Source organism: Bubalus bubalis, chromosome 9 (assembly GCF_019923935.1).
Source record: "Bubalus bubalis isolate 160015118507 breed Murrah chromosome 9, NDDB_SH_1, whole genome shotgun sequence".
NCBI classification, from domain to species: domain Eukaryota; kingdom Metazoa; phylum Chordata; class Mammalia; order Artiodactyla; family Bovidae; genus Bubalus; species Bubalus bubalis.
The window spans coordinates 64,582,407-64,595,095 of NC_059165.1; the positions used below are offsets into that span (position 1 = coordinate 64,582,407).

At 48.8% G+C, this 12,689-nt stretch overlaps 1 protein-coding gene across 3 annotated transcripts in view; it reads right to left on the bottom strand.

The window, feature by feature from the left end:
• Positions 1 to 1,196: 1,196 nt before the first annotated feature.
• CATSPER3 (cation channel sperm associated 3) overlaps positions 1,197 to 12,689 on the bottom strand; it is a 37,453-nt gene continuing 25,960 nt past the window's right edge. For all 3 annotated transcript variants that reach the window (XM_025292668.3, XM_006042784.4, XM_044947643.2), the window contains 6 exons: positions 6,747 to 6,986; positions 4,780 to 4,962; positions 3,921 to 4,061; positions 3,447 to 3,566; positions 2,219 to 2,376; positions 1,197 to 1,391 (listed from right to left, as the gene is read on the bottom strand). In XM_025292668.3, the coding sequence (XP_025148453.2) occupies positions 1,286 to 1,391; positions 2,219 to 2,376; positions 3,447 to 3,566; positions 3,921 to 4,061; positions 4,780 to 4,962; positions 6,747 to 6,986 (948 nt within the window). In that variant the 3' untranslated portion in view covers positions 1,197 to 1,285. The remainder of the gene's footprint in view (positions 1,392 to 2,218; positions 2,377 to 3,446; positions 3,567 to 3,920; positions 4,062 to 4,779; positions 4,963 to 6,746; positions 6,987 to 12,689) is intronic.

Genomic DNA, 12,689 nt, shown 5'->3' on the forward strand with positions numbered 1-12,689 from the left:
TAAGCAGTCCTTCTCGGTAGTTTCGCACAATGCTCAATTTGGTCCTGAGTGTGAACAATTGCAAATGGAAACGATTTGAGTATCTCAGAGGACACATGCTCTCTACAGTCAAGCAATTACTGTCACTTCCTCAGGGACATTTCTTCTCAGCCATTCTAGGCAACCATGGGAACCAAAAGGGCCAGGAGGAGACTGTGGCTTTCTCATCACGGAACCCCCAGCACAACTCAGGAAAGAGCAGTAAAGGCTTCCGCAGGCCCTTGTCTTCCTCTGGCTTCAGGGGTGCCGTCATCCAAGCCTGGAGCTCACGGACCCCTACGGGGCCTTGTCCAGCCATTCTCAATTCTATGTGTTTTTCTACTTATCATCCTTCCCAGGGTGGGCCTGGGCCTTTCTGTGCCCAGCGATAGAAGCTGGTCTCCCACCCAGCCCAACCCAGAACTCACCACTTGTCCAAGAAGAGGGCCCTGCCAAGATGACAGGCCTCAAGAACACTCCCCAGAAACAAGAGCAGAGCAGGCACTGATGGGCCTCTGGTCTGGCCAGATGTGAGCAAGGGGTGCCAGCCACCCCCAACCACCACCACCTGGGCCTTCAGATGGCTCCAACACTGGTGGGCCAGGGCCTTGCCGACTGTGGGAGTCATCTGGCCAGGGATGACATGGAAAAGGCTGCCCTTTGAGTAAAGGGTTCTAACTAAGGGAAGGGAGCAGCCCCAATGCCTGGTGCTGCCACTCTTCTGGGGCACCACTATCACCGTGAGCCTCAGGAAAAGCAGAGAAGAATTCCAGAGAGAGACCTCCATGGCACTGCGTGCAGAGAGCGAGCTGTGACCCTGCTAGCATGGGGGCCCATACAGGCGAGCCAGCAGAGCTTCCTGGGCCAGTGGGGCCACACCAGATCACAGGAGCCATGCCCTCTCGTGGGGCTGTGGGAGGCCCTTCTCGGTCCGGGGTCCAGGTGGCTTTCCCAGGAGCCCAGTGGGACCTGGCTGCGGGGGTCGAGGGAAGGGAAAGCCAGCGTGGCCCCCAGGTGCGGCCTCTGGCCAGGGTGAGCCTTGAGCTCCTCTCTCTCCACTCCCCATTCCCAAGGTCTCGCTGTGTCATGTGAGAAGGAATCAGACTTCATGGGCACCAACTCGGGTCAGCTCCCAAAGGTGGACAGATGTCATGATCACAGCAACAGCCGCACAGAGGTCAACTCAGAAAACAAGTGTTTAATGGGGGACGGTGGGGGGTCAGGTCACAGCCCCCGAGGTCCACAGTGGCTGGGTGACCACATCCAGCTAATTCTCATCGACCTTCTCCGAGGACTTGGACTGCTTCTTCTGGGGCAAGTCTTCAAGCATGAGGCTTAGCACGTGCACGATCTCGCAGTACAGCTCCTGAAGCCTGGGAATGGAGGAGGAGGGCCTTAGCTCACAGTGAGCTCTGCTCCACCTGGCCCTGCCCACTGCACGCTCGCACCTGCGTGTCCACCATACCTGGCAGGTGTGGGTCAGGAAAGAGCACGGACCTGAGAACCAGACTGGGCTGGGTGGGAAGGCCAGGTCGGCCAGGCTCCCTGGGCTCCAGGAGGAAGTTCTCTTACTGCCCATGTTAGGTTGGAGACAGCAGACTCCTGGGCTCTGAGTGAGGTGACTGACTGAGGGCTGCCTGGACACTGCCAGATCCACTCTTGGGCCAACGCTGGGCATTCCTAGACCCCCTCCAGTCTACAAAGCCCTCCAGGGGGCTTTTGCTGAGACATCAGGCTAATTGTGCCCATCTTCTTCCTGCAGTAGTGGCCAGTGTGACCCCAGCTAACTCACACTGAGCACAGCCCCAGGCTTTACACACACTGCTTTCCTAGTGTCAGTCCTTCCTGTGACAGGTGGGAAAGGGACAAAGACTTGGCCAGAGTCACACAGGAAGCAGTAACAGAACCAGGTCAGGAGCTTCAGCTTCTGACTTGCAGCCAGAGGTCTTTCCTCTGCCCCACTGAGAAGGGCTTGGTGAGGTGCTCTTGGAGAATCAAAGGAAGCAATGTTTAAAAACAGGTCAGTTTTGTAAACTGAGGAGGGCCAGTGGGCAGTGCTCCCCCCACCAGCAACAGGCCTGCCCATACAGCAGCCCAGCCCCTGCACACCCCCCAGGAAGGACCTGGCTCTGCCTTCCCTGCACATCAGCCAGCACCCCACCAGGGCCCGTGGGCCAGGGTCAGGGGGGCTGGGACTGACTTGTAGATGGTAGCATCCTGGTTGTCCAGGGTGGACAAGTAGATGTCAATGAAGGGCAGGCTAGTGCCAAAATCATCCAAGACCATGGGGTCAGTGTGCCGCAAAGTCTTCTTAAACTTCTCCACCAGTTCAGTGAAACTCTTGTGGTCAAGATCTTTCTAGAGAGAGGAGCATAAACAGAGCAGGACGACGAGAGTCTTGCTACACAAAGACCCGGGGACCCTCCACGAGGAGCGTAGGCAGAGGCCTGACCCTGGCCCCCAGATGAGTCCTGAGTACAAGCACAGGCCACCCCAACCCCTTCTGGGCCTGGACCCCCCTGCCTAGGGTCACCTGGTGAGCCACTACACCTGACGTGAGGACAACTGACCTGGCATGAGGACCGGTGACATGGAAGGAACTGGGATAGCCTGAGCACGGCTCAGCGTTTCACCCTGTTGTGGACAAGTCTCAGACACACAAAACAGGAGGACGTCTCCACCTCGGAGAGGAGGCTGAGGAGAGAGGCACTGGCCTCATGGGGAGAAAGGGGCAGTGGTTCAGGACCTGGCTGGGCACTCCAGGCAGCTCCCTCACAGTTGTATAATGCTTGACAGAAAATCTCCAGCCCATTGAGCTCATTCTTGTTCCAGTTTAGAAAAACTGAGGTTAGTAACACCTGTCAGGGCCCCCATGACCTCCCCCGCTCAGCAAACGGGAATGGAGCCTGCCTGGCACCCAGTGAATCCTCGGGAACAAGACTGCTCCAGGCCAAGGGCCCAGCAATGGAGTGTTGCCCATGAAGGAGGGAAATGTTAGCGCTTCTCTCGTGGCTCAGATGGTAAAGAATCTGCCTGCAATGCAGGAGACCTGGGTTCAATCCCTGGGTCAGGAAGATTCCCTGGAGAAGGAAATGGCAACCCACTCCAGTATGCTTGCCTGGGAAATCCCATGGACAGAGGAGCCTGGTGGGCTATAGTCCATGGCCCAGCAATGGAGTGTTGCCCATGAAGGAGGGAAATAGTATAATCACAACACTCAACACTTGAAGAGGTCCAGAGAAAATACAAAAAGGTAGAGAACACAGTCTGACTCTGAAAACTAGAGAGGGGTGGGCAGCCGACTCTCCAAATGCACAGATGCCTAAGGCCACCCACCTTCCACCCCGGCCCCCAGGCCCGTCTTTCTGACCATTCCTTCAGCCCTGACTGTCCCTCTGCTTGTCTGCCTGCCCACAGAGACAGCCTACCTGGGTCTGCATCAGCTTGCTGACCTCTTCCTGCTGCCGCTTCAAAATCACCTGCTTCTCTTCCATGAGGTTCATGCGTCTCTCCAGCATCAGCTCCCGCTCAAACTTTTTGATGGAGTCCTAGAGGGTAGGAGGATGGAGGTAAGATGCAGGGCTCTCCCTGTGCACTATCCGCACCTCCCCTCTTCCCCAGTCTCCCACTGCCACTCAGGCCCCTCAGCAGGAGGACCCCCTCACAGGGCCAGCCCCCAACTCAAGCTGCCCGCTTCAGCTGCAATGACCTCCCACGTACCTGTCCTGCTGGCCACCATCGTGGGGGCTCAGGGAGAAGGGTTGCGCCGGCAGAGAGATGGGCCCACCTGGTCCCCTCCCTTCCAGTTCCAGAGCGAGACAGCTCAGAGACGATCCACCTGCCACACTTAAGCACCGCCCACCCCCCCCCCACCCCGCCAATCCTCACAAGCGCCACCTCACCTCAGTGTGGATGATCATCACACCCACAAACATGCTGAGGAAGACAAAGGAGGCAAGCAAGACAAAGATGATGGTGAACGAACGGCTCAGAATCAAATTCCGGGCATCCAGCTGCTCCTGCAGGTCTGTCCAGCCATCGACCTGCTCAGGCAGGGCAAGTGCCAAGGCTCAGGGGGGCAGGCCTCCTGCTCACCTGCCCTAGGGTAGCCCTGGCCCTACTGAGGAGCAGGCTGGCTCTTCTTCCACATCAGCCCCTCCACATCACAGCCCCTAATCCACCGACTCCAGTGCATACAGGCTGGCAGAGATGTAGGGCACCACTGGGTGTGGGCACCTCTGTCCAATGTGCCCTAAGGGCTCTTCTCCAAAAGGCCTTCCAGCCTTCCCCAAGGGACACTGCCCCTCTGCCAGGCCCTCCTTTGGAAAAAGACCTCAATCTTGCCAGAACCCAATAGAAGCTAGACTTTGAGACAGGTTTTGCAGACTTATTCTGCATGGATTTGTGACAGCCTATTCCCCAAAAGGCTTTGTGATATGGGTTTTCCTTCTAAATTACACTTCAATTAGGATGAATTATCTTTTGAGAACTTTTGAAAAGTTCTACCACCCCGTGGGGCAAATAGGAATGCTGTAGGGAGTCACAAGATTAGAGTCAGTGATGGACTCTTGGCCAGGGTGCTAGCCTGTGCCTTGTCCTGGGAGGCCATTCCTCAGCTTCCCCCCAACCCCAGCTAAGTGTCTGAGTGTGGGAAAGACCCCAAGTGAGGCCCAGCATGTCCACACACTCGCACCAGCTGCCAGTCCCCTTTCAAGGACCCTGCCTGACCCCCACCCCCGCCACTGTTCCCAAACATGATACCGTGGCCAAGCTGAAGAGGGTGAAGAAGGCCAAAGCCAGGTTCCCCCAGTTATTCATGTCACCCCCCTCTGGAAGTCCAAACAGGCAGAAGCCCAGGATGGCAAAGATGTACATCAGGACGAAGAATAGGATGAGCACGGAGGCCACGGTGTAGGCTGTCTGCCCCACGGCAGTGATGAGTGTCTGCAAGGCAGAAGCACAAGGGCTAGGTCAGGCTGCCGGCCGGGCTGGGCTCAGAGGACAGCGGTTCAGCCTGTCCCAACCATAGCTGCCCCGGTATCTGGTGCCTTGCCTAGCACATGGTAGATGCTCCATAAATGGTTGAATGAACGAATGGGAGCAGTGTCCAGATTGAGGGCTGGAGCAATCTAACAGTGGTTCACCAGTGCACGGCCTCCATGCTCAGTCACCCATGGGGGCATCGCCCGTGCTGCCCCAGGGCTGGAGTAGTTGCCCCATCAGCACCCCTGAGCACTCTACTTGAACCCAGCCTGCCTCTGTTCATCCCAGGGTGTCCTGTTTCTGCTCCTCAGCTGAGAGCCAGCCCTGCATGCTCTTCCAGGTCCAGGAGGAGCAGGGGAGCCATCTTGGAAACAGGAATGAAGAGGGCTCAGAGGAGTGGGGCTTCCCAGGTTTTCTGGGCCCCATCTCCCAGGCAGGTCTTCATCCTGTGATCTCAGTCTTCGTCCATGACATGGGTGTTGGCCTTATCTCCCACGCCTCATCGTTCATTCTCCCTGCCCTGGAGTCTTGCATATACATGTTCAGCTACCTAGATCTGTCCCTGATACCTTGTCAAGGTAGGGAGATGTTCCTATTTCAAGATGCAGGATCAGAAGCTCAGAGAAGCAAAATGCCTCGTCCACAGTCACATTGTGATACACCAGCAGGGCTGGGACCCACTCTGCAGCCCCTGCATTGTGCCACCGTTGTCAACTGCAAAAAATCTTTTTTCTAAGCCGAGAAACTATTAACAGAGAAAAGGAGGTACTGGTAGAGCTGGGACCCAGGACGGTGAAGTTCTGACAGTTCGAGGTAAAGTGTGAAGCAGAGAGACAGCCAAGGAGCACTGGGGCTGCCCTGCCTGCAGACCAGTCTGGCAGCTGCCTGCAGGAATAAATGTCCACCCCACACCTCCCTCCTCTCCTTGGAGAAAGAAAACCAGTGTTTGGGGATTCATTCCAAAAGAACTGAGATGTTTTTAAAAAAAAAAAAAAAAAAAAGCTGCCTCCACTCCTGCAAGAGAAACAGAACTTCTTTCCCAAGATTGCCAAGACTAAAGAGGTAAGAACTCACGAAGAACACAGCAGTGGGACGCAGTGTGCAGGTGAGGTCTGCGTGGTCAATAGGCCCAAACAAGCCCCTTCCCGGAGAAGCGTGGGCCTGAGCAGAGCCCGGGCAAACACACTGGGCCCAGGATGAGCACCTGAGGGCGTGCCTGGGCCACCTCTGACGTGTGCTCTGACACCACTGAGCCAAGTAAAGACTGGCCACCATGTGTCCCCCAGCAGGAGCAGGACTTCCAGAGCTTCCTGAACAAGTCATGAGACCCTCCCCTCAAGAGAAGCTGTGGACTTTTAGTTTTCTGGGGGAAGACATGAGTGGCCAGAGCCACCAAAGAGCTGGAGGCTCCTGGGCACATACTCCAAAGGGTCTGGACCATAAGAAAATCAGTCACTCTGCAGCACGGGAGAGAGGGAAAGATGAGATGGACTCGAGTCAGAACAACTTTCAAAGCTCAGCTCCAGTATCTAACTGCTGAGTGACTGTGGGTCTCAGTTTCTTCATCTGTAAAACGGAGCTAACACCTTTCCTAGAATCGTTTAAGGGTGAAATGAGATAAAACAGGTAAAGATCAACCTCCCACACAAGAGGACTCAATCACCGTAGGAGAGAAACAGAAGTACCATTTCACCGGGGGCCCTATCGCCCGCACATGCAGAGCCACAGCACTCCAGGCCACTCACCCGGATGCCGCGGCTGTAGGTGATAAGCTTGAGGATGCGCAGGGACTGCACACCGTCGGCAATGTTGAGGTAGGGGTAGTGCTTGCCCTTGATCTTGCGGAGACTGTAGGGAATGAAGATGATGATGATAATGACCACATCGAGCAGGTTGTAGCCATCCTTCCAGTAGTTGATGGGGTCCACATAGAGTTTCATGCAGAACTCAGAGCTATAGATGGACACAAAGATGAGCTCTGAGACCTGCAGGGGTGGCAAAGGTGGTAGGGTCAGACCAAGCTGCACACCTTCCCCCGCCTGGGCCACCCGATGAGGGGTGTGTGTTGGCAAGGGGAGGATGCTCCTAAGTCAGCCACAGGACAGAGAAACCCAGGCAGAGTCCCGGGCACACAGTGGACACAGCGTGCCTGATTCCCTTCTCCTTCTGAGTCTTCCCTACCCTGTGGCCCCGACCCAGAGAGCTTGGGAATGATTGACCGTCAGAATGACTATCAAGGCCCAGTGGGAAGTATACATCAGGCAACACAGAAGGAAGGTTCCCAAAGAGAAGATTCCAAGAGCCTTCTGGCCAACTTTAATACCCAGATGAACAGAGATGAACTATTTACACATCTACTTATATTTTCTATTATCACACCCACTTAAAATCAGTTAACTAATCTGCTTCTGAAGAATGTTCTGCTTATTTTCAACTGTTACACCTTATGAAACAACCTTATTCAAATTCTTCTTATGTATGAACAATTCCAGGGGATTTTATTTTACCAAAACGCACTTATTGAGGCATCTAAGTTTTCGCTTATCATCAATGCATTCATTCATTGAGGAAGTGTTGATTAAGCATCTACCACATGCCAAGCGCTGTTTCAGGTATAAAGAAACACAACAATGAATGAGACAGAGAATGTCCAGCCCCCATGAAACTGACAGTCCAGTTGGAGAGACAGAAACAAAGGTTTAGACAAATACATATATACCATCACACAGGAAGGAAAGTGGAATGGCCACAAGGGAGAAAGGGACTGGTCAGGTGGGGAGGGGCAGTCATGACAGCTACTTAGAAAAGGTGCAGAGCGGAGGCCTTGCTAAAGCCAGGAATGCAGCCATAACAAAATCTAGGAGAGTACTTCCCAGGGGTGTGCACAAGCATCCTAAAGTGAGAAAGGAACAGCAGAGTCAGGGTGGCTAGAACAGAAAGGGGCGAGCAGAGCAGGAGATGAAGGTGGAGAGGCCAGCTGTGTAGGGAGGGCCTGGCAGGCCTGGGGAAGGCTGTGAACTTTAACCTCAGCCTTGGAGCTGGAGCAAGGAAGTGATGTGAACTGATTTACATTTTTAAGAGATCTCCATGGAAATGACAGAGTGGGGAAACTGGCGGGAATAGCGACTGGGAGGCAAGTTAGGAAGGAGGTGATAGACAGTAGAAGAATTCTAGCATCACTCAGGCAAGAGACTGGGTTAGATTGCACTGGACTGGGGAACAGTGTGGGGCTGAAGAGAAGAGGACAGATTCCAGATGTATTCTGTTAGCAGCGATGACAGGACTTTCTGAGGGATTCAGGGATGTACAGGGATGTACAGAAGGCAAGGAAGATTCCTCACACAGAGCAACCGGGTAAATGCTGATGCCTTTAACTGAGATGAGTTTGGGGTGGGTTGAAGGGGGGAGCTAGAAAGAGTTTCTAGAGGGAAATAGAAAAGGTTTTGAGATACACCACCTTTTAAATATGTCAGATGCTATCACTGGAAATTATAGCTCAAGCCACAACTATCCATTTGGATTATATTAGGGCCTCTGGTGGTGTTATTTGTCCTGTACACTTATATTTGTGGTCTCCACATGGCAACCATTTATATACACTTTTATGTTTGTTAACTACAACGAAACATTTAGATACACAAAAAGACGCAAAAGAATATCATGAACAACCATATACTATTATACCATTTAGCTTAAGAAATAAAATATTACCATTACAGACAGAACCTCACATTGATCAAATCCCATTCCCTTCCCACAAAAGCAAGCCAATTTCAAATCTGGAGTATGCTTTGCTCTTATATTTTATACTTTTACCACATATGTACCCCCAAAAGTGCATGGTATGGTTCTGCATCTTTCATATACTACATAAATTGCATATACACTAAAGCATCCTTTGGGAAATTTTTTTATTTAAAATTATAAGATTCATCCATGTTGATCTATGTAAACCTAGTTTAGAGTTTCCTCACTATTTAGCAATTCCACTTATGAAAATATTATAATTTTTTAAATCTAGATACCCATTGGGTGATATTCAGCTTCTTTGTAATTTTCTACCTATAAAAGCACAAAAAGTTTGAGCAAAAATACAGGGCCATTTAAAAAGCAGACTTGAGGTCCTATGCCCCTGGGCCCTCCTCTCAGCCAGAGCATAGGTAAGATGCCTGGGAGTACAGTGTCCTTGAACCTATGAATAGATCCTCCGTGCCCCCAGGGACTCCTGCCCACACCACAGCCAGTTCTGAGCACCCCTCGGGCTCCGAGCTGCTGGAGCACCCAAAAGGGAATTCTCCTGTTTGCTAAGATTCTACTGTGCCTGGTGATTCTGATCTGCCTCAATCGGTGATCAAATGATATTTACTAGTATCTTATTTATCATCTATGTGTATTACCTGTACATCAAGATAGAGATTATCAACTGGCCTTGGAGTGATTTCTTCCAGACCCTCATAGTAGTCACTCTCTACCTGATCACCCATCTTGTTGTCCTTGTTGAGAGAGGAAATCACTCCAAAATCATCACGGGGTAACTGGGTCTAATCATGGGTGACTATGTGGCTATAATACCCATGTGACCTTCCCCTTGTGACAGCAAAGACACAGCAGCCCCACTAACCCTGTAGAATGCAGGGTGTAGGTGAATTTCTTTCATTTATCTCTGAAACCTGCAAATAACACCTCCACCGAAATAACTGCCTGCCCCTACGACAGCCCCAGCCAACTCCAGCCCCATGCTTTATTGTACACACATTGTCCTCTGTTACAACCTAGGAGTAGAATTACCTGATTGTAAAATATGAGCATCTTCAGCTTCACTGAATATTGCCAAATTGTATTCTGAAGCAGTTGTACCAACTTACTTTAATAGCAACAATGGTTCTTTTTTTACATCCTCACCAACACTTCCTACTGTTGGACTTCTTAATTTTTGTTAATCTGATGAAGTGATATCTTATTTTTCATTTTGTCATTCCTCTAATTATTCATAAAATTGGGCATCTTTTTATGTGTTTATTGAACTGCCTATTCCTAATTTGTCCCCAGATTTTTTGCTGGATTGTCTTTTGCTTCTTGATTTGAAAGAAAATATATCCACATACTTTGAATCCTAATCCTTTACCTGCTACATGCGTTTCAAATAGCTTCTCCTACACTGACTTATCTTTTCACCTCTTTAATGATCTTCTGATGAACACAAGTTTAAAGTTTTAATGGAATCAAATTAACCAAACTTTTTCTTCATTGCTTATATATTTCATACCTTAAAATTCCTTTCCCTCCTGAGATCATATAAATCTTCTATATTTTCTTCCAAACATTCTGAAGTTTCACTTTTCAAGTTAGGTCTTTAGCTGTGTATGCTGGAAGGTAGAGATCCAACTGGAGTGTTTTCCTCCATAGGTACTGTTTAATGAAGAAACTCTTCCACCACTCATTTGCAGGGCCATCTGTCAGGGGCCAGGTTTTCACCCAAGCCAGGTCTGATTCTGAGTACTCTGTCCTGTTCCCCTGGTCTATTTGTCTATCTGTGTTGTCTATTCATGCATTGTCATCCTGCTTAGTTACTAACAGGCCTTACAGAAAGACTCATAGAAAGCCTTATAGAAAGACTTCTCCCCTTTTCACTTTAAAAACCATCTTGGTTTTCCTTTCTTTCATTCTTTCATCTAAATTTTAGCATTGGCTTTTGGCAACCCATAAAAAATCCTGCCAGATTTCTTATTGGAATTGCACTGATATTAAATAGTTTAACCAGGGGAGACTGCATCTTGAAGAAACTGGGTCTTTCTATGCATGATCTAATATATCCTTCCATTTCTCTATATCTTCTTTAATAACCTTTATATATTTCTTTCTCTTTAAAAATCTCACAATACTTTTATTAGATTTGCCTCTAACACTTTCTGTATCTTATAAGTGCTGTGTCTTTTGTTGCTGATATATTAAATATATTTTATTTCTTAATCATATATCTACCAAATTTTCTGGACTTTATTAACTTATTAATTTTATTAACTTTATATTTATTCCAGATTCTTTGGGGATTTCTATGCAGAAATCATAACACCTGTGAATAATTACAGTCTTTTAAAACTTTCTAATTCTTTTTTATTCCTTTTCCTTGTATTATACATTGGCTAAGACACTGATACAAATCTTGTCAAGAATAACTGGACTACAGCTTTAAAAAAATACTGTTACAATTTCACCATTGAGTGTGAACTTTGATATAGATTTTTCATAGGTACTCTTAATTACTTTAAAACAAATCCTTTCTATCCCTAGTTTGATAAATTTTTATCATGAAAGATACTCAAGATAAACTGTTTTATGCATCTCTTAAAGTGATTTTATTGGGACTTTTTTTCTCCTTTAGTATTTTAAGCTAGTTAATAAAATACCTAGATTTTTATAATACTTGCATTCCTGGAAAAGCCCAACTTGGCAATGTTATATATTACCTTCTTCATATATTTTTAAAACTTCAGTTTCCTAATATTCTGTTTGGGATTATAATGTCCAAGTTCATGATATTGGGCATAATTTTCCTTTTTCATTTTGTCATTGTGTAGTTTTGGCATGAAGGTTATACTAAGTCGTCCCCTAGTATTCCCAGGGGATTGGTTCCAGGACTATCCCACAGATGCCAAAATCCAAGGATGCTCAAGTCCCTTATAAAATATGGCATGGTATTTGCATATAAGCTACACATATTCTCCCCACATACTTTAAAACATTTTTAGACTACTTACATTGTTGTTGTTCAGTCGCTAAGTTGTGTCTGACTCTGCTACCCTATGGACTGCAGCACTCCAGGCTTCCCTGTCCTTCACTTTTCGGAGTTTGCTCAAACTCATGTCCATTGAGTCAGTGATCCTATCCAACTGTCTCACCCTTCTCCTTTTGCCTGCAATCTTTCCCAGCATCAGAGTCTTTTCAAGTGAGTCGGCTCTTCCCAGCAGGTGGCAAAAGTATTAGAGCTTCAGCTTCAGCATCAGTCCTTCCACTGAATATTCAGGGTTGACTAGGATTAAATGGTTTGATCTTCCTGCAGTCCAAGGGTCTCTCAAGAGTCTTCTCCAGCACCACAGTTCAAAAGCATCAATTCTTCGGCACTCAGCCTTCATTATGTTCCAACTCTCACATCTGTGCATGACTACTGGAAAAACCATACCTGGAACTTTGTCAGCAAAATGATATCTCTGCTTTTGAATACACCGTTTAGGTTTGTCATAGTTTTCCTTCCAAGGAGCAGTACAGTTGAGTCACTCAGTCGTGTCTGACTCTCTACAATGCCATGGACTGTGGCACACCAAGCTTCCCTGTCCATCACCAACTCCCGGAGCCTGCTCAAACACATGTCCATTGAGTCGATCATGCCATCCAACCATCTCATCCTCTGTCATCCCCTTCTCCTCTTGCCTTCAATCTTTCCCAGCATCAGGGTCTTTTCCAATGAGTCAGTTCTTCGTACCAAGTAGCCAAAATATTGGAGCTTCAGCTTCAGTCCTTCCAATGAATATTCAGGACTGATTTTCTTTAGGACAGACTGGTTAGATCTCCTTGCAGCCCAAGGGAGTCTCAAGAGTCTTCTCCAACACCACAGTTCAAAAGCATCAATTTTTTGGCACTCACCTTTCTTTATAGTCCAACTCTCACATCCATACAAGACCACTGGAAAA